At 50.5% G+C, this 24,170-nt stretch overlaps 1 protein-coding gene and 1 pseudogene across 2 annotated transcripts in view; one reads left to right on the forward strand and one right to left on the reverse strand.

The window, feature by feature from the left end:
- Window positions 1–3,373: 3,373 nt before the first annotated feature.
- On the forward strand, window positions 3,374–7,158 carry LOC101649214 (annotated as a pseudogene).
- Window positions 7,159–10,516: 3,358 nt separating this feature from the next.
- SWAP70 (switching B cell complex subunit SWAP70) overlaps window positions 10,517–24,170 on the reverse strand; it is a 90,380-nt gene continuing 76,726 nt past the window's right edge. The window contains exons 8-12 of one of the 2 annotated variants that reach the window (XM_004711539.3): window positions 23,223–23,330; window positions 21,056–21,222; window positions 13,877–14,075; window positions 12,531–12,627; window positions 10,517–12,048 (exon numbers count right to left, since the gene is read on the reverse strand). In XM_004711539.3, coding sequence (XP_004711596.1) covers window positions 11,942–12,048; window positions 12,531–12,627; window positions 13,877–14,075; window positions 21,056–21,222; window positions 23,223–23,330 — 678 coding nt within the window. In that variant the 3' untranslated portion in view covers window positions 10,517–11,941. Of the gene's footprint in view, window positions 12,049–12,530; window positions 12,649–13,876; window positions 14,076–21,055; window positions 21,223–23,222; window positions 23,331–24,170 lie in introns of both variants that reach the window. The other variant, XM_045290978.1, reaches the window with a different exon arrangement.

Below are 24,170 nucleotides of genomic sequence, written 5' to 3' on the forward strand. Positions count from 1 at the left end.
AAAAAATGTTTTCCCTTTTACAATTTTGACGTATTAACATTTTTGCTGTGTATGTGGTTTTGCTGGGTTTTGTTTTTTAATTATCGTGATGGAAGTAAGTAAGATTAAGAAAGCATAAGCACAATATACCATTTCTACATATACAATCCAGTAACATTGATTTCAATCTTTTAAGTAGCACAACCATTCTGGATAAGTATATTGCATGTTCAGCCAGTTCGGGATTTAACTACCCTTGGATCACGTGAGGGATTTAACAATAAGGTATAGTGTATTTTAGAAGTATGTAGTTCAATTTCCTAATTGTATAAATGAAAAGACTAAAACCCAAGGAGGAGGTGGTGGTGGTGGTGATCTGAGGGGCCTCTAAAAGATCATGGAATAATGGAAATGGAAACATAGGAGATTTTCCCACTTTTTCAATTTATTGAAACCCTGTCATGCACTTAATCAGTGGTAATGCTACCGATAATAATAATTTTAATTGCGGGGGTTTCTAAGGAAATACTGTGTTAAAGACTACTGTACAAAAATATTAATACAGGACTTTAAAAACATGGAAAAGGAGCCCTGATGGTTCAGTGGTTAAGGTGCTCACCTTCATCAGTTGGTCCCTTTCTGTGGGAGAAAACTGGCAGTCTGCCTCCTAAAGATTTTAGCATTGCAAACCCCATGGGGCAGTTCTAGGCTGTCAGCTGGTTGCTATGAGTCGCAATCAAGGCAAAAGAGCTTGGTTTGGGTTGGATGAATGAGGAAAATCTAAAACTTAAAACATTCAACAGTTGGGAATCCGTTTATTATCTTGTAACCATCAAATGGAAATCTCTACAGGTACTTAGGCCCTGACGATCAAGTTCCCAAAAAAGGTATGAAGCAGTTCTACTCCATTCAAACCCATTTAATGTGGGAAAAATAAAAAAATAAATAAATAAATAAATAAATTTCAATTTAGCTTATAATAATAATGTGATTCTGGTTTCTTTACTTTGACAAATGTACTATCAGTAATTAACATTTGGCGTTACTATATGAGGAACTCTCTGTATTCTCTTTACATATTATCTGTAACCCTAAAATCATTTTAAAATAAAAGGACTAAGAACAACAGCAGCAACAAGCCAAGCCCTTGCTCAGAGGCTGCTAGCTAGCTGTGTGCTGGCGGCAAAGCAGTCAGTCTCTGCCTTTCAGCAGGGGGGGCGCCTTTGGAAAGGTTCCTCAGAGCCCCTGCTGTGGAGGCAACATCCCCCCCCCCCCCCCGCCCCCAACACCCAAAGCTGTGGCTGCTGTTGGAGACTCTGGGAGCGGGTGTGGGGTGTGTGGGGGGGACAGGGAGCAGAGCTCACCCAGCAGCAGCTGAGAGGCTAGGGTGGCCACCGCACATGACCCGGAGAGAAAGCAGAGGCTGAGTGCGCAGCCTGAATCTCAGCACCCAAGGGAACCCGGGAAGAGGAACCCCGAGCGGGGAAGCCCACGCTCCTCTCCAGCATCTCCTTTTTCAAGGCCGAAGCAGCCGCAGGGTGCCGCAGGCACGGCCACTACCAGAAAGAAGCCCCAGCCCTCTGCCTCGCTGGCCGCTCCCAGCTCGTGCTGGTGAAGCCGCGAGGCCTTGGGCTCTGGGGCGAGCCTCCCACCTCCACCTTCTTCCTGCTCCCTGGTGAACAAACATTTCATCAGCAAATGCCCTCTGGATGGGAACCCAGCGGCCCAGCCTGGCAGTGGCCCTGCGGTGGCCGGGGGAGGCGCAGCTTCCCCAGGGAAGCAGGCGGACAAGCTGCGGGGGCAGGAGAACGTCGTCTTCCCGGGAGGCCGGCCCAGGACGGAGCGGGGAGCCTGGGAACCGAGGGGGAGGTACGGGGAAGGTGAGGCCTGCTCGCCCAGAGATCACAGGCAGCGATGTCAAAGCAGATCCAGCCGCCTGGCCAGGAGGCAAGGAGCTAGGGGCAGGAAACGAGGGCTCCTGGGGTCAGGGAGGAGGGACGGGCTCGGACCCTGGGGAGTGGAACAGAATGAGGTTACGGGACAAAGTTTTCCTCTGCCCACTCCTGAAGTCCTGGCCCCGCGCCCAGGCTGTGCAGAACATCCGCATGAGCACGGCCGCATTCTTGTGGGTGCACAAGGGTGACCCAGGGAGCCCTGGGCTGGTCGGCCGTGGTTGGGACAGGAAGAGGAGTCTGAGGCTGGCCGTGGTGGGAATTCCGTGTCCACCACAGACTCCCCAGGGCCAAGGAGTCAGCAGCCTCAGAAAGGTCCACGGGAGCAGAGCAGTGGATGAGGAGGGGTGGAGATGCCGAAGCCCCCACCCGCTGCCAGCCCAGGAGGGAAGCGAGCGCATAGTGATGGGGGTAGAGGCCCACGGAGAAACAATGCAAGACGGCAGCATGGATTCAAAGGACCCAAGATGAAGGAGGGGGTGGAACAGCCCAGATCTTGACCAATCTTTACCTATGTAACTACCACTCATTTTCAGCAGAGTACTCCTTCCCCGACCCTCACTCCCACACCCACCCACAGGTAACCTCCATTCCAACTTCTAAACCACAGACTAGGCCTGTTCTGGAAACTACAATAAATGGAATAGACAGTAGAACCCCGGACCTCGGTGCTAATCCGTTCTAGAAGGAGCGTCGAGATGCAATGCAGTCGAATTCCAAATCAATTTTCCCCATAACTGAAAGGGGATTAATTCGTTCTCGACTACCCGGGTTTTACTCTGACCTTGCCCTTTTTTACAAAACATGACACCGAAATTTCAAAGTAAGTTCAGAGTTAGATAATATAATTTAAATAAGAAACACAATATTTAACATGTTTTTAACAACTAGAGTCTGGCCCATACCTTGAGTTGGACCCGGATCTGCGGACACGGATGTGGAGAGGAGGTGTGGAGAGCGAGGCATTGTTTGGAAGGAGAACCCCTTCCAGAAAATCAACTGGTAGCTGCCTTTCAGGAGTGTTCCCTTCTTTGCCTTTTCTCACTAGGACCTGGCTGGCTTCCCTCCACCTCACATCCGCCCTCCCCCAAATTGGTCTGCTGTTGGCATTTCCTTAACTGTTTTCTAAAAGGGTTTACTAAATTATCATCAATAATATCAATTACACGGCTAACCCGTTCCTTATCATGATTCTTTTCAACAAACTTTCTTAGGACCCATGTTTTTTATCTAAAAATGGTACAAAAAGCCACAAAAACTAAAAATTATAGCAAAACACTTGGAACGCAGCTGCAAAAAGTTTAAATAACATGTAGTGACCGAAACACGAACTGCTTTTGTTGACAACAATCACATGCGTCGGGTCGGATTCCGATGTTTTGTTCAAGCTCCGATGCAAAATGTTCTCCACATTTAGCGTGGAAATTGTGATTAGGTCGAGTATGGAGGTGATCAAGTTCGGGGTGCTACTGTAAATGACTGTAAGGAGAATCAGACTCGTGTGTTTCATGTTTGGCTTCTTTGCTCAACACACCGTCTTGTGTTTTTTGCATCTCAGTAACATGTTGTGTGGGGCTGGGTTGGGGGGGAGTAGCACTCCTTTGTCAATAGTTCCAATAGATCGATAGTTCATTGATCCATTCTCCATAGGTGGATATTGGGGTTAAGTTCGGGGTCCATAGGAGCCAATCTGTGGAGGCCCTCTTGCACCAGTCTTTGAGCAGCCACTGGCCTTGCTGCTCTGGTGGTAGGACCACCAGGCCACAGGAGCCATCTGTAGCCTCTCTACCCACCATGGTTGAGCGACGGGTCTCTGTGGGTCCCGGAGGGCACACACAGGGAAGGCAGTGAGTCGAAGGGTAAAGAGAGGAAAGCAGTAGCTATTCCTTGGCTTAAATTAGTCGCAAGACTTATTTTTTTCCCCCAGTAAATTGTGAGCACCTGCCCTGAGGTCAAGGACTTCCAACTACAAGCCATACCCCTCGCTCCATACCACCTGACTTCCTAGACCAGCGGTTCTCCACCTGTGGGTCGCGACCCCCTTGGGGATCAGACAGACCTCGAAGGTCATCAGTCCGTGGGGGTGGCCCCACTGGAAGGCACCGTGATGGCTTTGCCCGTTAAGAGGGGCCCCAGTGCTGCCCAGGGCCCATCACCACCTGGGCGGGGAGTCTGAAAGCTCATCCGCCTTAGCTGCTGCGTGCGCCGACCAGGCTTCCAGCTGGCTCTTTCTGGTTCAGCCATAGCGGATGAGAGCCAGAAGAGGCCCAGTTTTTACGTGATGAGTTGTGTGCTGACGTGACATTTCTGAATATGGCTCTTCTATCCGCGTCTCTCTAACTCCCACCAAATGACCCTGCGAACAGGCTGCGTGAAACACCAATGGGAACCAAACCAGCAGTGGAGGGGACTGGTCTGCGTTTGCTGCCTCACCCCTGGCTAGAAGAGAGCCACCTCAGAAGCAGGACCCGCGAGAGGGAACCCCGGGACCCTCGGGAAGGAAGAGCCACCAGCAGAGAGTATTCAAGATCTGCCCGAGGCTCGGGCACAGCGGCTGGGGCACACGGCAGTGGCGCAGAGCCAAGCCCCCACAGGGACCCCGGGGCAGAAGCTGGGAGAGGAGACAGGGCAGAGGGACAGGGAGGACGCTAAGCAGCCGTGGGCGGAGCAGAAGCAGAGACCAAGAGCCTGAGGACCAGAGACTTAGTCGCTGGCCAAAGAGGGGTGCTGCTGTGGACCCAAGACTCTATCCTTAATGGTTCATGAAGCTGGCGTGTAAACTTCCCTAATAACAACCCCCCCCCCCCCCCTTCTAAGGACTGTCGGTGGGTTCTCTGTGGCCACTGCAGTGGGTTCTCGAACCCAGCAGATTAGAATGGGTTGGTGTCAGCACAGGCCAAAGGGATGGGGGCTGGAGGCTTGTTGGGATTCTGCCTGGTGGCAGTCGGCCCAGAGCTGGTGCTGATGGGAGTCTCCTCCCATTTGCAGCCAGAGGTCAGGTGGGGCCTCGGTGCCATTTCTCAGTGTGTGGACCAGACCGGAAAACTCACCAGTCAACATGCTGCTGGAAACCTAGTCACCCTCTTAGAAAACGTGAGCAGCCTGGGTGTTGCTGGAACGAAGACACCCGGCTCTGGCCACACTGCCCTGGGTTCCAGAGCTGTCCTGGGTGACTCCAGGGGGCAGCCGGTGAGCCGCTCTGCAGCGTTCTCCCTCTGCCCTACGACCCTGCTCACGGCTGAGAATGCGAATTCACCGGCTGCCTGGCTTCACAGACTCAAGAAGGAAGATTCAAGAACCAGGGGAAGCAGCACGGAAACGAGGTGGCGCTGCAGAGGTCAGAGGTTCCTGTGGAACGGAGGAGAGCTAAGCCGGATGACCTGATGCTGAGAAGCGGATGTCAGCTCCTTTCCTGAGGCTGCGGGTGCTATACCTCCAACTGCTGGAAAAACGACCCAGCAGGGCACTGTCAACCGGTCTGTGGATGACGGCGTCATAAAGGCATAAATGGCAAGAATTTGGAAAGCCAAGTCCAGGCTACTCAAGCCACTAGGTAACTGCTCTCCAGGGAAAACATGACCCCCCCCATAGACCTCCTCCGGGAAGCCTTGATTCTGAAATTGTGCCCTTTTTGAGGAGAACTGACTGTAGCCACAATCAGTTTGAGTCGGCTTGGGCACTCACTAACATTGCTTCTGGGACATCAGACAGACCCAGGCTGTGGTCGGAGGAGGTGCAATCCCAGCATTCACTTCTGTTGGCATGGCTGCATGCTGACATCAGGGAACCAGCTGTGTGGACTCTGGGCAACCCTGCAGGTGATGGCTCCCCCTTCTGAGACGTGGTTACGGAGTATGGTGCAGATAGCCCTCTGCCAGCTCTCTGAGGAGTTCCCGATACGTCTTTTTTAGCATGTGGTTCCTTGCACTCTTTACCCGGACACTTCCAAACCTCTATTGAAACAAGGATCCTGCGCTCCCTTTAGATGCTGGTGAGCACATTCTCCTTCATTTAATTGTTTCCTGCATCACACGGGCCCACAAGTGCTGGGCCATTTCCTGTCTCAGGGATTGAAATGGTTGTGGAAAGGGAGTCGTGCCACAACTTGTGACACTTCTTGGAGCGACTGCATTGACCATTGTGACTCCTGCACTAAAAGGCACAGGGAACATTGTCGCGGGGACACACGACACATGAACAGACACGGGCTGCAAGAGATGCAGCAGCACTCGCTGTCCCCAAAACGAATATTCAGGAGACTACCTGGACAATGCCAAACGTCACAGCAGCCTGTCAGGACTGGATGCAGCAAGCTGTGAATCCTGGATTTGTCCCATTGCCCATCAACATTCTCCTGAAGCCAGATGGTGTATGACACGGAAAAAATAAAGAATATAATAACAAAGGTTCCTGGAGGGGTAGGAAGACGGGTAAAGGAGAGCTGATTTCAAAGAGTTCAAGAAGAAAGAAAATGTTTTGAACCTGGTGGCAGCAATTATGCTTGATCTAATTGAAATATGGATTATTATAATATCTATAAGAGCTCACAATACAATGCAAATAAACCCAACCAAATCAGGAGGAAAAAAAGGGTTGTACAATCATCACTACAATCAATTCTAGAACATTCTCTTCTTTCTTGTACTTGTTATTGATATGATTTTTTTAAAATTCTGGCCAAAAATGTACACAAAATATTCTCCAATTCAACAACTTCTACATGTATAATTCAGTGCACTGATTATCCTCTTCGTGTTGTATAACAAAAACCAAAAAAGTCTCAAAAAGAAGCCGTCCGGGCCGTGAGCAACGATCTGAGGGGCAGGCAGCGGAGCAGACTGTGGGCCTCGTCCACTGGCATAACAGGAGCACCAGGAGCCGTGTCACGCCAAGGACGTCAAGATGATGGTGGTTATTCTGAATGCCGTTTCAAGTATCTTTCAAGCTGCTGATAAAATTCATGAAACGGAGACACTTAGGATCATGCTGGAAGACCGTGGAGGCTTGGACCAGACTGAAGCTCTGTAAAACCGTAAAACAAGTCTGTATGCAAGGCTTCCTTGAGCTTGATTGAAAGTAGTTCTCCATAGAGGGAGAAGATCTGAATGTTGTGCCGGAAACTACCTCTGAAGGACATGCCTTCCAGGCTCCAGATGGCACCCCTGGGACCTTTAAGACCACACAACTGAGTCCTGAGATTTTTAGTTGCATACTCTGCTTGGTCTAAATTTGTCTTAACTCTTTCTCGACTAAGAACTCTTCATAAAGCACACCAGCCTGTGTGATCACAGAGGTGTCGATGGGATCAGGTATCAGGCATCAAGGACCCAGAAAAAAATTATACCAATGTGAAAAGGGGGTGTGGAGACCCAAAGGCCATCTGTAGACAATTGGACTTCCCCTTACAGAAGAGTCACAAGGAAGAGAAGATCTATTCAGGTACAGTAGAGCATCGATGAAGCATATAACTTTCCTCTAGTTCTTTAATGCTTTCCCACCCCCCTGCCCCACTATCATGATCCCAATTCTACCTTACAAATCCGGCTAGACCAGAGCATGTAGATGGTACAGATAACAACTGGAAACACAGGGAATCCAGGACAGATAAACCCCTCAGGATCAATCATGAGAGTAGCGATACCAAGATGGAAGGGGAAGATCCAGGGAGAAAGAGGGAACCGATCACAATGATCTACATATAACCCCCTCCCAAGGGGACAGACTACAGAAAAGTGGGTGATGGGAGACAATGGTCAGTATAAGATATGAAAAAAAATTGACAAATTATCAAAGGTTCATGAGAGATGGAGGGGGGGAGAGGGGAATAAAGAGCTGATACCAAGGGTTCAAGTAGAAAAAAAAATGTTTTGAGAATGATGATGGCAACAAATGTACAAACGTGCCTGACACAATGGATGGATGGGTGGATTGGGATAAGAGGTGTATGAGCCCCCAATAAATTTTTTTTTTAAAGAATTCTTCATACATGTGATTGGTTAACGTAGCACTTTTCACAACAAAACGATACTTGAATGACCCCAAATGCTACATACTGTATGAAGTCTGTCGCCTATCACTGGCCTTCTTCCTTTTGTATGGAACTTCATCTCTCACAGTGTCTTGTAAATAATGATTAAATTCTACCCTTTCACTGCAAAAAAATACCCAGTTCCTGTGGGAAATAGAGGGATTTCTCTCAAACTGTCTCCCCCAAATATATGCCAGACTTAGCTGTTTGAGAATGACTATACACTTGGAGGTCATCAGGAGTACATTAGGGGTTATTCTCCCTAAGAGCTATCAGACATCTGGACCAAGCAGACACTACTGTTTATCCCACAACAACTAGGGCCCACTTCCTTCTGATACCGACAGTAGTTGTCTGTTTCCTTGTACGAGACACCAGAGAGGTCAAGCCCGCCCAAGGATTACCAAGTGAATCTATGGTCATCCTGAATCTATTGCCATCATGAATCTATGGTCCGCCCATCTTGTCACATGTATAACCCTAGACCTTCCCATTGCTACAGGCACTCCCCTAGCTCATCCCCTTCCTGTCACGCTTACGCCTATCATAGATCCCCTTCCTACAATGTGTACGCCTATTGTACAACCCTTTCCTGTGACGTATGTCTTCACCTATAATTAGGGGGCTTGCACATCCCCAGAGAGGATAAAAGCTTGGGAAGAATTAAAGTTTCTCTCTCTCCCTCCACGTGGACCACCAAGCGGGGCTGAGGTGAGCAATGCTACCATGAATTGAGTCTGACTCCATTACTTGACTCTTATCTTTTAACTCTCATGCTCTCTATGACTTTACTATAATCTTCACTTATTATCGCTGTACAATTGCACCTACCAGACCTGTGATGATTTGTGGGGTCCCCTCTCCCCCTTAACCCCACAAGTTCCAAGATGGCAGCTGACCATGCAGCTCTGAACGTGTCCTTCTCCACAGTCCTGGCTCTCCAGAGGGCTCGCTAAGCCTTTGAGCCTCCCAGTCGTGGCCTTCCCATCGCCACGGTTCCCGTCTCACTAGACCCACATGTTACAAGCGGGTGACGGGTCCTGTTTTCCTGCACTGTTCGTGACAGAGGTGGTGTGAAGCCACTCAGGGTAACTCATCAAGGGCAAGCACCTTTTAACACTTCCTGCTGCAACCACCTGCAGCAGACTTCAAATTCTACAGAGCTGGTCTACCCTGCACTGAACCTACCAAGCCTCCTGCCCTCTGCCTCCGGCAGCGCCCATAGCGCAGTCTCGCTCCTAGCCGTCCACCACGCACACCCAAGGGGTCCAACCACTCCTTCAAGGGAAAGCCTGGTGCTGAGACGGCCATGTGCTGGACCAGGGGCAGCAACCTGCAGCGTGTGCGCCGTGTGCAGCTCTTTTTCTTTTTGGGGGTAAATGTTTTTTAATTTCTTTTTTAATCATTTTATTGGGGGCTCATACAACTCTTATCACAATGCATACATACATCAATTGTATAAAGCACATTTGTACATTCGTTACCCTCATCATTCTCAAAACATTTGCTCTCCACATAGGCCCCTGGCATCAGCTCTTCCCCCCCTCTGCCTCCCCCTTTCGCCCTCCCTCATGAACCCTTGGTAATTTATAAATTATTTTGTCTTATCTTACAGTGTCTGACGTTTCCCTTCACCCACTTTTCTGTTGTCCGACCCCCACGGAGGAGGTTATATGTAGATCCTTGTAATCAGTTCCCCCTTTCAGTCTGTACATGGGGCTCTGGCGTACAACTGAAAATGAAAATAAAACCATCAGTCTCATTTATAATATTAATTTGAATTTTCCATATTTGTAAAACTATTATTTATGGCTCTCGAATAACTTTTCAACTACTGTGAGGGACAGAATAGGCCCTTCTGTCTCACAAGTTTGCCCTTGTTCGGGACCCCCGAACTTGCCATTCCGTTGGGCGGGTTTTCGCGACCTCAGCACCACTGACGTTTGGGGCCAGATCATCCTCTGTGATGGGGGCTGTCCTGTGTCTGACAGTCGCTACTAGACGCGAACAACAACCCCTCCTGCAGTGGGAGCCACCAAAGATGTACCCGCACATTTTGCTCACTGTTCTTTGGGGGCAGCAAAATTGCCCCCAGGTGAGAGTCACAGTTGTTTAACAGCACCCCCGCTTGCTGGCACCCCTCTGAAGGCAAGAGGTCAGCTTTTCCGGGCACCCTCTGTGGGGCTTGGTGGGCCTGCTTAGCCCACAAGAGGCATCCTGATCCTGGAAATCTTGAAATAAAACCAAAACAAAAACCCACACTGCTGACTCTGGCGGGAGGGACAGACGGGCATAATCAGAGGATTCGGGAAAGCAGTTCAGAGGATTGGGCGGCGGCAGCAACAGTCGGGCAGAAAAATGCCTCTGTAAGTTCCGCCTGGGAGCTGACACACCAGCCAGGTCTCCCCACATCCGCGACTCAAGTACCAAACACAGGCCAGTGCTTACGTCTGGACAGCGTTGGTCTGGGGACGTCCAGACTCCGAACTTGGCCTTCTCGGCAAGTGCCCCCAGCCCAAAGTCCATTTCCTTACATGCAAATATACATAAACACAGACAGCTTTACCCAGTATTTTATTAAGCCAGACAGTTGAAAGGTACATTGTTTTGATCTTTTGTTTCTTTGTTTTTCATTTTCTTACTGGGTCCATTTTACTAAAAGAAACCCCAAACACCCAAACATATAAAACATTTTTAATATGGCTTAGAAAAATTGGCTAACTATAAAGAAAGCTCAGCACATTACATTGTACAATATTTAGATAAGAAGAATGTTTGGAGATTATAAATACATCATTCCCACTCCACGCTGTAATTCCTACCAATGGCCACACCCCTACTTATAAAGGAAAAGGCTTGAGGAGGGCGTTCCCACACCTGAGAGTCTCCCTACGGGCTTTGTACAAAAGGAAAAGCAAGGGCGTGGCCAGCAGGTGCACAGCTGGTACCTGTTGGAACTATTCCAATCACTGATGATTCCCTATCAAAAGACCATTCCACATGGGACTTTGGGGTTGGCATTGTCTATCGTAAACAAAAAAGCAAACTCGCTGCCACCACGTCGATTCTGACTCATAGGACAGGGCAGAACTACGCCTGCGGGTTTCCAAGACTGTTCACTCTTCATGGGAGTAGAAAGTTGTGTCTTTCTTCCGTCCTAGCCAAAGCGCTGCTTAAAAGAATGACTGCATGCCTGCATCTGTGCCATTAAAGGCAGGATGCGAATCAGAAGCGCTCTGCAGTTCAGGGACTCTCCTTCACCCCCACGCACATGCACCGTGCACACTGCTCGGGGTTCACACGGAGCTGGAGAGCAGGCCCACAGCGCCGGCCTGGGCAGAGGGGCTGCGTGGCACAGCTAAGCTCCCTTCATGCCTTCAGGTGTAGCTGAGGAACACGTCAGGCTAAGGAAGGACCCCACAAGGCATATGGCCCACCGTGCCACTTCCCCCAAGTATAAGCACATGCACATCCCACTATCACTCTGCCCCCAGGCACGGGCTTGCCCATCTCCCCACCCCTAAGACCCCAGCGGGGTCATCAGCTTCTCTGTGACGTGTCCTTCCCTCCTTCCTGCTGGAGTGGACCTGGAGTGATACAGAATCAAACCGTGGGAGGGACTGTTTCCCACCCAGGTTTCATTGGCCTACCGCACCTGCCAGCTTCCGAGGACAAGGACATTATGGCCAAGTGGCTAACGTTCCGAGGAGCTGGGAAATTTCGAAGGCACACAGATACAGAGAGCTAGTCCCGGTAAGAACCGAATTTCTTCTTACAAAGGCGCTTCAAAGAGATCATTAAATAAAAATGACATGTGTTTATTAAGCAGCCAGAAACCTTAAGACACGTTCCTAAGCGGAGATAAATGAGAAGGCTCCCTGGGCGTCCTCACACAGTTGGAGGCCCCGAAGGAAGAACAGGCGGGGCGGGGAGCCGGTGCTGCTGGCGTTTAGCACCCAGCTCTCGGCCGCTCCACCACTTCTTACTCAGCCAGCTTCTTTCCTTTCCAGGTCTTCTCCCTCTCCTCCAGCTCGGCCTCGGTGAACGCTGCAGGGCCCCAGTTAGTGATCAGGTGAGGGTTTTTGGAGCCTAAGAGACAAACATGCTGTGAATGCTCGAAACGGCGCCATCTTTCAATGTACACGCTCATGTCCCAACAAAAATAGTCTCTCTTCTACTTTATTTCTCCTCTAAGAAATCTCATCCGAGGTGTATGAATGGCATGCTACACCAGCCAAAACAACTCCCTCCCTCCCTGCCATCGGTGGATTCTGATGCAGGGTGAGCCTCTAGGACAGGGTTTAACTGCTCCTATGGGTTTCTGGGACGGTAACTCTTTATGGGAGTAGAAAGCCTGCTCTTCAGTCCACCACGACAGCAGGGATCTTTGCCCAAACAGCTTGAAGAGGTACACAATGGAGATTCACTGGGTCCTCTTACCAACTAGAAGCCCAGTTAGTCGAGAGAAATTTACCCTGAACAGCTCGATTTCTGGACATATGGGCTACACACAAACACCCCACCCCACCCCACCCTGAAAAGCATACATATGTTGTTTCAAAGAGTCTGACCAGGTTCTATCAGTCGAATCAATCCCTCATGTTGGGCCACTTTGTCCTTCCAGCTCTTGGTCTTACTGGTCGCCATCTCCAGCTTCTTTTTGACTCCCTGGAACAGAGCAGACTCGGGCTGTGTGGACGGACACACAGGGGTGTGAGGACCAGGTAGCAATGGCCGGGCACTGCATGGACGCTCGTGATTCATCTCCTCAAGTCCTCCCAGCCTCTCGGAGACGTAGGAGGTATTATTCCCCGAGTTGATGGATGAGGGTAGGAGCCTGCCCAGCGTCCCACAGGGGGAAGCAGCCAAGCCAGGATTTGAATGCAGGCTACCTGATTGAAAGGCCTGTGCTCCTGACACTTGATCCACACTGGCTGCAAATGAATGTGTAAGATCCCTGTGTGCCTGCTACCAGGTCACTGTCTCTCACATCCAAACCCACCCCTCACTCCCTGGCTTGTGAGCCGGGCACAGCCTTCCCTCGCGGTTGGCCCCATTAGCCACTGGCAGCAGAGGGTGCGGAGGGGACACTAGAAGCAGGTGAGGCTTTTCATGCAGGTCCCAGTGAGCTCTTCCTGGTCTGCCGCTGGAGTGCATGGAGCACCCATGGTGCCTGCCTCTGCTGCGTAGCAGCGGCAGCTCCGTGAGCCGACTCCCCGGGAGCTTGCGTCACTACAAGTGTTGCTGCCACCCACGGAGCCGAGGCCGGGCCCTCAGCACAGGGGGATCTGCCCCTTCCCTGGGTGCCTGCCTCCATCCTCCAGGGGTGGCTGCTTCTCACCTTGGCCATTCCTGAATTCCCCGAGCTTCCTCTGCCTTTCAGCTCAAGTGAAACATTCTTATGCTAAGCTTTCCAAATAACTATATGGTTTCTGGTTAGACTCTTTACATAGACCCCATCCCCTGGAAAGGCTTCCTCTCTTTCTCCTACTTCCTCCTCAAACCCACTCCCACCCTCAGAGTCGATTCTGACTCATCGCGGCCCTGTGACGTTTTCCAAGGCTTGTCTTCCTTCCAGGGAGCAGCTGGTGGGTTCAAACTGCCAAACTCGAGGTCAGCAGCAAAATGCTTACCTAGCAGTGTCCCCCCTCCAGCTCCTGTCTAAAGCTCACTGCCATCAAATGGAGTCCGACTCACAGCAACCCTGTAGGCCAGAGAAGAGCTGCCCCTGTGGGTTTCCACAGCTGTCCCCTTTTCCGGGAGCAGCTGGCCTCTGCCAGCCTTGAGGTCAGCAGACAGACCATCGCTTACGCACCACCACCGGCAGGGCTCCTTTTGAGCTAAAGCAGAAATTCCACCACCGAAAACCGTGTGGAACTGAGAAGACGCGTGCGCACGCACGGCCAAGTCTACTGACCTCGTACTGCTCCAGCGCTTGTTTCCGCTCCAGCTCGAGCTGGTGCAGCTGGGCCATCGCCTCCTGCAGGGCCCGTTCCTTCAAGACGCGCTGGTTCTCCAGCTCCTGCTTCTCGGCCTCCGTCGTTTGGATGGCCTGCCGCTGCTCCACGTGCCACCTCTCCAGTTCCGCCCTTTTGGCGGACTCTTCCTCCAGCAGCCTAAGAGTGGACCAAGAGCTCGGGTCACAACGGGGCAGCACCACACCGGAGCCAGTGGGGAGAGGCTGTGACGGAGGCCACAGGGGCCCACGGTCACAAGGTGGGCAAGGTGCCTGTCTTGCGCCAGGGCACTGCAGTTTCCTCCTCCTTTGAAAAGGAAAACGAGCTCACGCTACAGAGGGATTGAGGAGGGCCAGGCACGGAGGTCGGAGCCAAGTCCAGCACCTGAGTTCATCCTCAGAATAAGCTTGGGTGCTGCTCTTTCACATTTTTTTTTAATTAAATCATTTTATTGGGGCTCATACAACTCTTATCACAATCCACACATGCAGCAATGTGTGACGCACACATTTGTTGCCCTCGTCATTTTCAAAATTCACTTTCCGATTGGGTTCCTGGAATCAGCTCATTTTCCCCTCCCCTTCTCTCATGAACCCTTAATAATTTATAAATTATTCTTTTAGCTCGTTTCAGGTTTTACAGGTGACGAAAGTGAGGCGCAAAGGTCAGCTGCCAGGTCACCCCCTAGTCTGAACACATGCCTCGCCTTGTTGCTGTAACAGTGCGACATTTCCCAGCGAGGGAAAGTGCATTAAACTCATGACGATGTGAAAAAGGGAGCAGCCAACAACAGGTAGAACAATAACGGATACCATTTACTAGACGATTACCTGCCAGGTAGTTTATACTCACATGACTAGGAACCAATGGGAAAACCAGGGTCCGTGGAGGAGGCTGTATTAGAGCTTAAATTCTGAGCACCCAGTTTGCAGAAGGCTATGGATGACAGTGAAAGCCAAAATCCATTTGCAGAGACCCCACGTGGATAAGCCTCCACTGAATTCCTTCTGACCATTCACCAGAGACGGGAACAGTCTTGCCCTTGGCAGAATGCCCTGGAGAGTGGATTACCTCCCCCCCTCCCCCAGCCAACCCCGAGAGGGGCAGTCTTCCCTGAGGGCTTTGTCCGGGTATCCTTGATGGAGATCACAGGACTGAGGTTGAAGAGTCATGAATCATGCATGCGCTACAGCAGCGGTTCTCAACCTGGGGGTCACAACCCTTTCACAGGGGTTGCCCAATTCTGAACAGTAGCAAAGTGACAGGTATGAAGTAGCAACGAAAATAATGTAACAACAGGGGTCACCACAACATGAGGAACTGTACGATAGGGTCAGGGCATTAGGAAGGTTGAGAACCACTGCCCTATAGTCTTGATCGGAGGGCCCTGGACCAGTCTTGTAAGCTCTTCTGTCGAACATCATGTAAGTGACCCAATCGTGTTCCCATTCCTATCCCAGAGTCCCACCTGTAACTGTGATGCATTAATGTGCCACCAATCATGTCTTTGTGACAGTTTCCTTTGCCCTCCCACCGCCTTTAAAGACCGTGTATCTCAGAAAACCCTTGGACGCCATTCTAAGCTCCTGCTAATGGTCTCCCTCGTCTGAATGGGCGTCTTTGTCTCCTTGTACTAGATATGAAAACAGAGTTCGTTCTTCCACTAACACGAGCTCTCCTGTCCACCAGCCCTGGTTCCTCGTGTGCGCCCCCCCCACCCCCTCCGTGCTGTGACAGCCCCTTAGCTTTCCCTGCCTGCTGGCAGCACCGACAAGTGGCCCGTCCCAGCTCTACTGTTGGGACACAGCTTCCAGACTCACTCTTGCTTGAGACACACTCCAGCTCTCAAGGGTCTCCTGGAGGGTGGCACCGACGACTGCACACAACACTGCAAGTGGGGCCGGCCCCAAACGGCGTTGCTTCATCCAAAACACACTTATTCAACGTCTTCTACGAGGTTCCCAACCCACCCAAAGGAGTCTCAGAGAGGCCCGGCAATCTGCTTCCCAGGACACCGCCTTGAGAAATCTTCTGGGGGCGGCTTCACTGCACACGTGGGGTCACCACGAGTCTGAAACTAACCACACAAAGCCTCACTGGTGCCCCGGTCACTGATGGAACCACCCGAAACCCTCACCACAAACCTTGGGTCCATTATTTCTGTAACGTCCCATGGCCATAAAAATCGATGACAAAAACCATGATCCCGTTTATCCATCCTGGCAGTGAAGAAGCAGGGATGGTTATTTGCAGCTGCTTCGGCTGTGCAGCATCAGGACCCCCTTCCTGTGCCACAGAAACACACCCACACCCACCCCCGTGGGAGGTGGGCCTCCGCCATGACCAAAGTCACAGGAGACCCCTTGCTCCTCAGAAGGCAGGGCACAGTGGACGCATGAGCTGGGCTTATCTGATCGCAGGCCCTTCTAGAACTCTGACCCTGAAGCAACCGACACAGAACAAGCAACCGCGGAGAATTTACCTCGCGGGTGGCAGCAATATCAAGTGAGAGGGGCCAATGTGACTCCTGTACTTTATACCAACCAATGTTGGCATGAGTGGCATCCTCCCTGGACTCCGCCATGGCCTCGGCCGGGGTGGGTTGTGGTGTGAGCCGCTCAGCTTCCCTGGTTGCCTAGGGCATTAGGGAGCAGTTCCAGATCCTTCGAATCAGTTCCTTGATTGTTTTAGCTGACTGGAGTTTCTTTGTTTCTGGAATTTGCAAACAAGAGCCCCTGACTAAAGGCTTTAACTTTTCTGTGCCTCAACTTCTTCATATATTAAAAGAAAAAAAGGGGGGGCATAGACAGTATCTGCCATCAAAGGCTTATTTACTGATGTATCTGATGTGGTAATTCGTGCACAGTACTTGCAGCACGCCTCCCACATGGGAAGTGCAGCATAAACCTCAGCTCATGTTATTGCAGTGGGGCTATTACCGCATTTGCGCCGCACTTCACCTTCATTAAGCTTGGTTAAGAGTGGATGAGCTTTCTGCCAACAACATCACAGGGAATTAAAACCCTGAATCTTTTCAAATAAACTGCCATTAAGGCCTCTATTGAATCCCGTTCTTGCTCTGTTGAAATTTTAACCCATCTTCTTCGTCAAAAACCCATTGTTCTGGCCAGCTGGTACACACTTTGATGTTGATTTTGACACTGCCACACCACACAGGAATCCTGGTGCTTTCGGGCGTCAGGAGGTGGGCTGCCAAGTACACAATCAGCAATTCAAACCGACCAGAAACGCCTCGGGACAAAGACGGGGCTGAACAAGCACATTTTTAATTACAAAAAGGAGGGACGATGAGGTCTTCTGCTTCCCTTAAAGATTTAGAACTTCAGAAATGCCGGAGGCTGTTCGACTCCCTTGTTCTATGTGGTCGCTCTGAGTTAGCATCAGCCAGAAAATAACCCCCAATCCTTTTTAACAGAGAGGTAGATCCATTATTCTGCCCTCCTAGTTTGGGAACTCGTTCGTGGCAGGGATCTGAAAAGCTTACACAAGCGTCATCTAAGATACAACCATTGATCTATACCAGGAGCTGGCACACTTTTGAGACGGGAGAGCCGATCCTGTCCCTCACAGCCATTTAAAAATTATTCCAGAGCCATTAAGTATATTGTTACAAACAAATGGAATCACCGTTATCTGAATAATAATAATAATAATAAAATGTCTCAATTTTACTCCAGGGCCACGCGTACAGCCTGGAAGAGCCGCACAGGGCTTGCGAGCTGCAGTTCGTTGGCCCAGTCTATACTCATTGGGAGCAAAAGACAGAGAAGGAAACAGAGAAACGAATCTACAGGACAGTCTACACCAGCGGCTCTCACCCTTCCTAACGCCGCGACCCTTTCAGACAGCTCCTCATGTGGCGGTGACCCCCAACCAGAATATTATTTTCGTTGCTACTTCATCACTGTCATTGTGCTACTGTTATGAATCAGGCGACCTCTATGAAAGGGTCGTTCGACCCCCAAAGGGGTCACGACCTACAGATTGAGAACCGTTGTCTACATAAACTATGACCACCTACCCTCAAGGCAGAAGAACCAGGTGTGCCTGGTTCTACCACTACAGACTGTTCTAATTGGGGGCATACGAGACAGACCTTGATAGAACGGGAGGAAAAACGGTGCACCGAGCACCTCAACTCCCTCCAGAACCTAAAACCCAGCTCTACGGGACGTGCTGAGAGGGAGGACTCCCTGAGATGACGCTCCTGAGGTGCTCTTCAGATCTTGAACCAGACGCAACCCCCAAGGTTACCTTGTAGCTGTAACCCAGTGGCTCAGAAATAAAGGATCACCTGTCATTACTGCGCTCCTATGAGAAATAAATCACCTGTGTGAGAGCAAACGGTCAATAATTACAGCCAAGATGAGAATGTAAGGGGGTAGGGAAACTAGATTAATGGACACGGAGCAACCTGAACAGAAATACTGAGAGTGCTCACACATTACAAAGAACGTTGCCTAAGTCACTAAACCACCTGTGTAAGAAATGCTGAGTGAGAACCTGACCCACTGTGAAAGCCTTCACCCCAAACACAAAAAATATCACCTAAGTAATGAATAATAAGACTCAAATGGTTCAAGTCAAAGCTCTTAGGTTTAAATAATTTAAGTTACTATGAACCATATCTCTGAGAAAACCTAAAATCCTGACAGAGAAAGGCCTATCCATCATACAGCGAGATACTTGTGGTGGTTAGATTGTCTTGTTTTTCAAAAGCCATTTTACTGGGAGTTCATACAGATACCATATTATTCCATAATGTTCAATCACATCAAGCAGTATTGCACAATTGCTACCACAATCGGTTTCAAAACATACTTTTCCTTCCTGCATTCCTTGACATCAGCTCCCTTTTACTGCCTCTCTACCAGTGATGGTTAGGTTGTATGCCAACCTGATGGTACCTGTGTGGAGCAGGGGTGGACCGCAACCTGCCAACCAGGCATGGTCTGGTGAAGCCTCATGGTCAGGTAGGGCCTTTTAATAAGGGAGACCCTGAGACTGTTTCTCTCTCCTGCCCTTCGACTTCCTATTTGCTGGACTCTGTGTCTGCCTCCAGGGGCAGCTGCATGTGGAGCACAGACATGGGCAGTGCCAGCCCTGCCCTGCTCCTTGGCCTGTAATCTCCCAGCTTCCCCTTCACCTGTGTGCTTCATCGACCTGGTGAGGTTTTAGAGGGCTCCGGCCAGCCTGGGGCACATGGACAGGAGTTGGACTAGCTAGGCTATACAATAACTTCTTGACATAAAGGTCTACCTTATACAGTATGAGTGTCACTGGTTGGTTTCCCTAGACAATCCAGTCTAACACACTACTCTAAGACCATCCCCAACAAATCCCCCCACCCCCCAAATTTGATCTGTCACCTTGATTCAATTTCAACCCCCACCACCCCTGCAGGGCAGGGCAGAACTGCCCTATAAGGTTGAGCATCTTCCCAGAAGCAGACTGCCACATCTTTCTCCCTCAGAGCAGCTGTCAGATTGTACTGCTGACCATGACCACCTAGTGCTTAACCCCTGGGTCCCGCTCGGAAAGGAAGGGTTGACTAAAAACCCCCTCAGTACACTCCTGGTCTATGATTAGTCATGCCTCACTTCACCAGGGCTAGATATAAATGTTTCTGCTGCACCCTCCCAGGCTTGTTCTCTGCAGAAAGGCCTGTCCAGGGCGCGGGAGAAAGGAGAAAGCCCTAATGGAGGGAATTAGGAGGAGGTCTGGGCATCCGTGACATGGGAAAGGGAAGGGCTGGCCTACCTTCAAGAGGACCACTAAGACAACAAAGACAAAAATGCCCACTAGAGGGGGCAGAGCTGTCCACTTCAAGCTCAGAAATGGAGTGGGAGGACAAACAATTCCATAAAATCATATTCGTAAAATGGCCTTTGCACACCAAGAAAAGGCCAAGCCCTGGGCTGTGCTTCCCCGCCAGCTGGACCCTGTGCAGCAGCACACGAGCAGTTAGATTGATACTCAAAGATGAAAACCGCCGCGCCAGCAGTTTACATCCCTCAAAGCCCCCGTACGAATTTATTGAGACTTCTTTTTTGTTGAGGGGTGGTGCTGACCAAAACTTGACAAGAAAACGACAAAAAAAACCACTCAGACTTCAGGGGACACCGAGATCCTGTGAAGGGAGATGCTTAACAACAGGGTAAACATTAACGTTGCCGAATTTAACATATGCAAAATGCTGACCATGTTTTTGGTACATATGCTTATCACAATTAAAAAGCAAACAAGCCTCAGGCCTCGCTCCTACCCACAATCATCTGCTTCACTAAACCTGGTACCAGCCTGATACCTGTATTTCCTTGTTTTAAAAGCTCCACGGGTGATTCTCATTCAAACCACCACGACGCCAGCTGTCTCACTGCTGCTCCCAGAAGCAGAGGCCACGGCTCGAAGCTTACGGTACAACCACAATCACCAGCGGCTGCCAGGGGATAAACAGGCTCATATTGGAGAAACGGCTTCCAATATAATTCACACTCCTGACAAAGCAGCTTAAAGCATGCAAATGGGGCAGCGAGTGAGACGCTTGAGGAAGAAGGAAAAGGGGGGCGAATGGCTCAAACACCCCCTTTGGAGATCTCCACTGCACCTTTTCTTCCTTGCTGCTCCAGAAACCCGAAATGGACCGTTCCCACCTGAGACAGGACGGTCATATATCCTCCACCTGATTTTAAACCTTAAAGGGGCAGCATTGGGCAGGTGGGGGGAGAGAGTTTAGTTCTCAAACACTAGGTGGAAAATGCTGATTTCTTTCTGATCCTCCCCAAAGGGCTACAACTCTGGCTAAAGCAGACCCCAGGCTGCAAACTTGGGGCAGTGCCAGGCCCTCTCTGGTCTGGGGCATGTCTGAGAAAGCAGGCGCTCATACAGCTGGTCCTGGAATTATTCTAGAAAACGACTAGAAAGGCGCCCCGCCAGCCTGCTCTAAAACAGCAGGGCCTTCCCGTGCCCCAGAGTGACAAGAACCCAGTCAGCCAGGCCTCCTGGCCTCTCCAACCTGGACCTCCACCTGGAGGTCTGTGATCCAGAACAGAGGGCCCCTAGAAGCAGTGAGGGCCCAAGCACAGCACACAGAGACTGAGTACACGCTGGCCTGGCACCTGGCCTGAAGCTTCCGCACGGTCTCTTCGTCTTGCCGGGCCTGTCGCTCGTCCTCGAGAGCCTCCTGCAGCTGTAGGTACATGTCTTCTAGCTCCCGTACTCGCTGCAAATACTGTTCCAGTTCCGAGGATTTCTGGGCAACCTGTTCTTCCATCTGCTGGCGGATCTGGTGGTTTAAGAAAGTCATGTTTAAAAGCAGGTTCACTTTTCTCTCAACCGCCACCCAGGGTGATGTACAGAGTTACTGAACTGGCTTACTGACGAACCACCAGCCTTTCGACGGGGGAAAGATGAGGTAGTCCACTCCCATAAAGAGGGACAGATTTACACAGGGGCGGTTCGATCCTATCCTACAGGCTGAGGTTGAGTAGCAACTGGGTCTGGAAAGCTTGTGAGTGGCCAGTGAAGGTGCAGCTACAGGTCTCTCCCCACCTAGAGCACAGACGAGTGAAGAAAATCGCAGACACGGAAACAAAAAGTGCAAAGGACTAATGGATCACCCACCCCGAGGCCAGAAGAACTAGATGGAGCCCAATTCGAGGCTCTGAAAAGGATCACAGTCAGATGTGCAGGATAGAATGGGAGGAAGGTGTGGAACAAACCTCAAAATCATAAAAAAACAAAAACGAAACAGAGATTGGTGGGGCTCCTGAAACTGTGTGGCCTCTGGGTATCCTTTGAACCTGGATCTGAACTCACTGTTGTGGCTCAACTTTCAACCAAACAATGCTCACTGGCATTGAGTCAATGCCGACTTATGGTGGCCCTATGGGACGGGGCAGAACTGCCCCTGTCTTGACAGGTATAACTCTTTACAGGAATAGAAAGCCCAGTTTTTCTCACACAGAGCGGCTGGTGGTTTTGAACTGCTGACCTTTGGGAGTGAAATCAGATCGCAGTCCCACACATAACCACTGTGCCACCAGAGTTCTTACACATACGCCCACAAGAAACCAAGTCAAGAAAAAGAAATGTTTCTCTGGGTAGTTTAATCTTGAAATTCTTTTCAGTCCTAAGGCTGCAACCTCTTTGCCAACAGTCTATGCTAAACGCAGTGAACCAGCCAGAGCAGGCACAGTGTTACTGCAGAGGGAAAAGGCAAGATTCATCAGCAACCACTACCTGCACCCATCTGGCTGCCTCTGTCCCCTCTCTCCCTGACCTCCCGCAGGTCAACTAGGGCCTTCGCACAGGTACGGTCTTTCCCTCTGCGTTAAAAGGTTTTGAAGCCCTACATTCAAAGACAAGGGCATCCTTGCAAACGTGTCTGCTATTGAAGGTTTCACTGCAGTAGCTCACTTCATCCTCCTAAAACCCGGCAGGTCCTATGATAATCCCCCTAATTTAAATGTCCAGGGAGAAAGTGCAGAGAGGAAACATCCACCCCTCTCCATCTGTGGGTAGAGTACTTTCTCTGACATCACCTGTGTCTTCCTCTGGGTACTTACACGCACACATTAAAGGGAAGGGAATGGGCGCGTCACCCAGTGTGTGAAGGTCAGCATGCAACCTGAGGGACATGCCCTCCGAGGAGTCAGAGGAGCAATCCCGAATTCAGAGGATCTCACAATTCCAGAATCCCCGCTTTGCTCACTACACAGGACGCAGGCCAAAGGACACGTGCTTACTTCTTCGGAGAATGTAAAGGGATGGTATGAACAATTATGCAGGGTGGCAGGGACTGGCCCAGGCAGACCAGGACATAAAGCATGCAGCATCCCATTCCAATCCATTTCTAGGTAGGGGCCTTTGGAAGCCAGGTGTATGGTACTTCCATCTGTGTATCACTGGCTCAGTATCAAGCATACAGGGAGTGCTCAACAAATGACAGATGAGCAAAGGAACACACAGCAGCCCCTCATCTCCTACTGCAGCGGCTCTCAGCCTTCCTAACACCGCGACCCTTTCATACAGCTCCTCATGTGGTGGTGATCCCCCAACCAGAATATTATTTTGTTGCTGCTTCATCACTGTCATTTTGCTACTGTTATGCATCGGGCGACCCCTGTGAAAGGGTTGAGAACTGCTGTCCTACTGCAAGTCAGTGGCAGAGCCAAGCTTCCCACACAGCCGTGCTCGGGCCTCACAGCCCTGCACACTGGCCCGGGCTGCCCCTGGCCCCCGCTGCCGCAGCTTCCTACCCGCACCCCGCCGAGGGCCACTCACGTGCTTCTCCCGCTCCAGCTCCGTGCTGAACCGGGCCTGCAGCTCCACTTGAGTCTGAAGACGTTTCTTTTCCTCCTCGGCTGCTCTGGAGGCTGCTTCTTCCAGTTTCTACCCAATCAAAAGCCCACCCAGAGCCCAGCAGGAAAGGGTCAGTGGAAGGGCACATGAAGAGAGCCGTCGCCGTGAACATGCGGGGAAGCCCTCCATTCTTCAGTCAGAAAAACAGAATTAGGAAACGTTTAGGCCCACTGACGTTCCAGTTCAACAAGTGCCCCTCGTCAGCGTACAAAGCAAATTAGGGAAACGGGTGACCCCGGGGACGGCTGGGCACATTCTGCCAAGGACCAAATGTGTTTGATTATGGGCTCAAGGCGCCTGTGAATGCATTCGGAGCACGGAAGCTGTGCCAGGGGGCTTCAAAACGCCGGGAGGAAAATGAAATGAGGAGCTAATGGGATTTCCCCGCAGACTCTCTGCATCCCCTCCAGTGTCTCGGGCTCCTTCTCTGTGCGATCTTGTCGTCTGGTCTGTCACCCCTTACATTTGTATCAGAGCTCGACTCCGGGAAGGGAGGCATGAGGAGCCCTGCAAACACTTTCTCTGGAGAAACAGCCATAACCAGCGGAGAATTTTAAAAAATAGTAATAATCATCTCTGGAAATATTCCTAAAGCCAGATTGCAAATAGAAAATTTAAAAGAAAAACAAACAAACATGAATTGGCAACACTGACTAAGCCTCAGTTCAGGAGCGTCTGTGGCATTTGGGCCACCACCCCCTGCTGCATTTTTAAGACTAAAAAAAAAAAAAATCACAATTTTACCATCAGTCTTCAAGGTATACTCATGACAATGACTTAAAAAGTGGCAACAACGACATTTTGCCCAGGTCACCAAACTGGCCTTGACAGCCAGCCAGGGAATGAACTTCCCCGCCTTCTGGACAAAAT

Source organism: Echinops telfairi, unplaced genomic scaffold (genome assembly GCF_000313985.2).
Source record: "Echinops telfairi isolate 266 unplaced genomic scaffold, ASM31398v2 ScPeMD7_60;HRSCAF=208, whole genome shotgun sequence".
Taxonomy (NCBI): domain Eukaryota; kingdom Metazoa; phylum Chordata; class Mammalia; order Afrosoricida; family Tenrecidae; genus Echinops; species Echinops telfairi.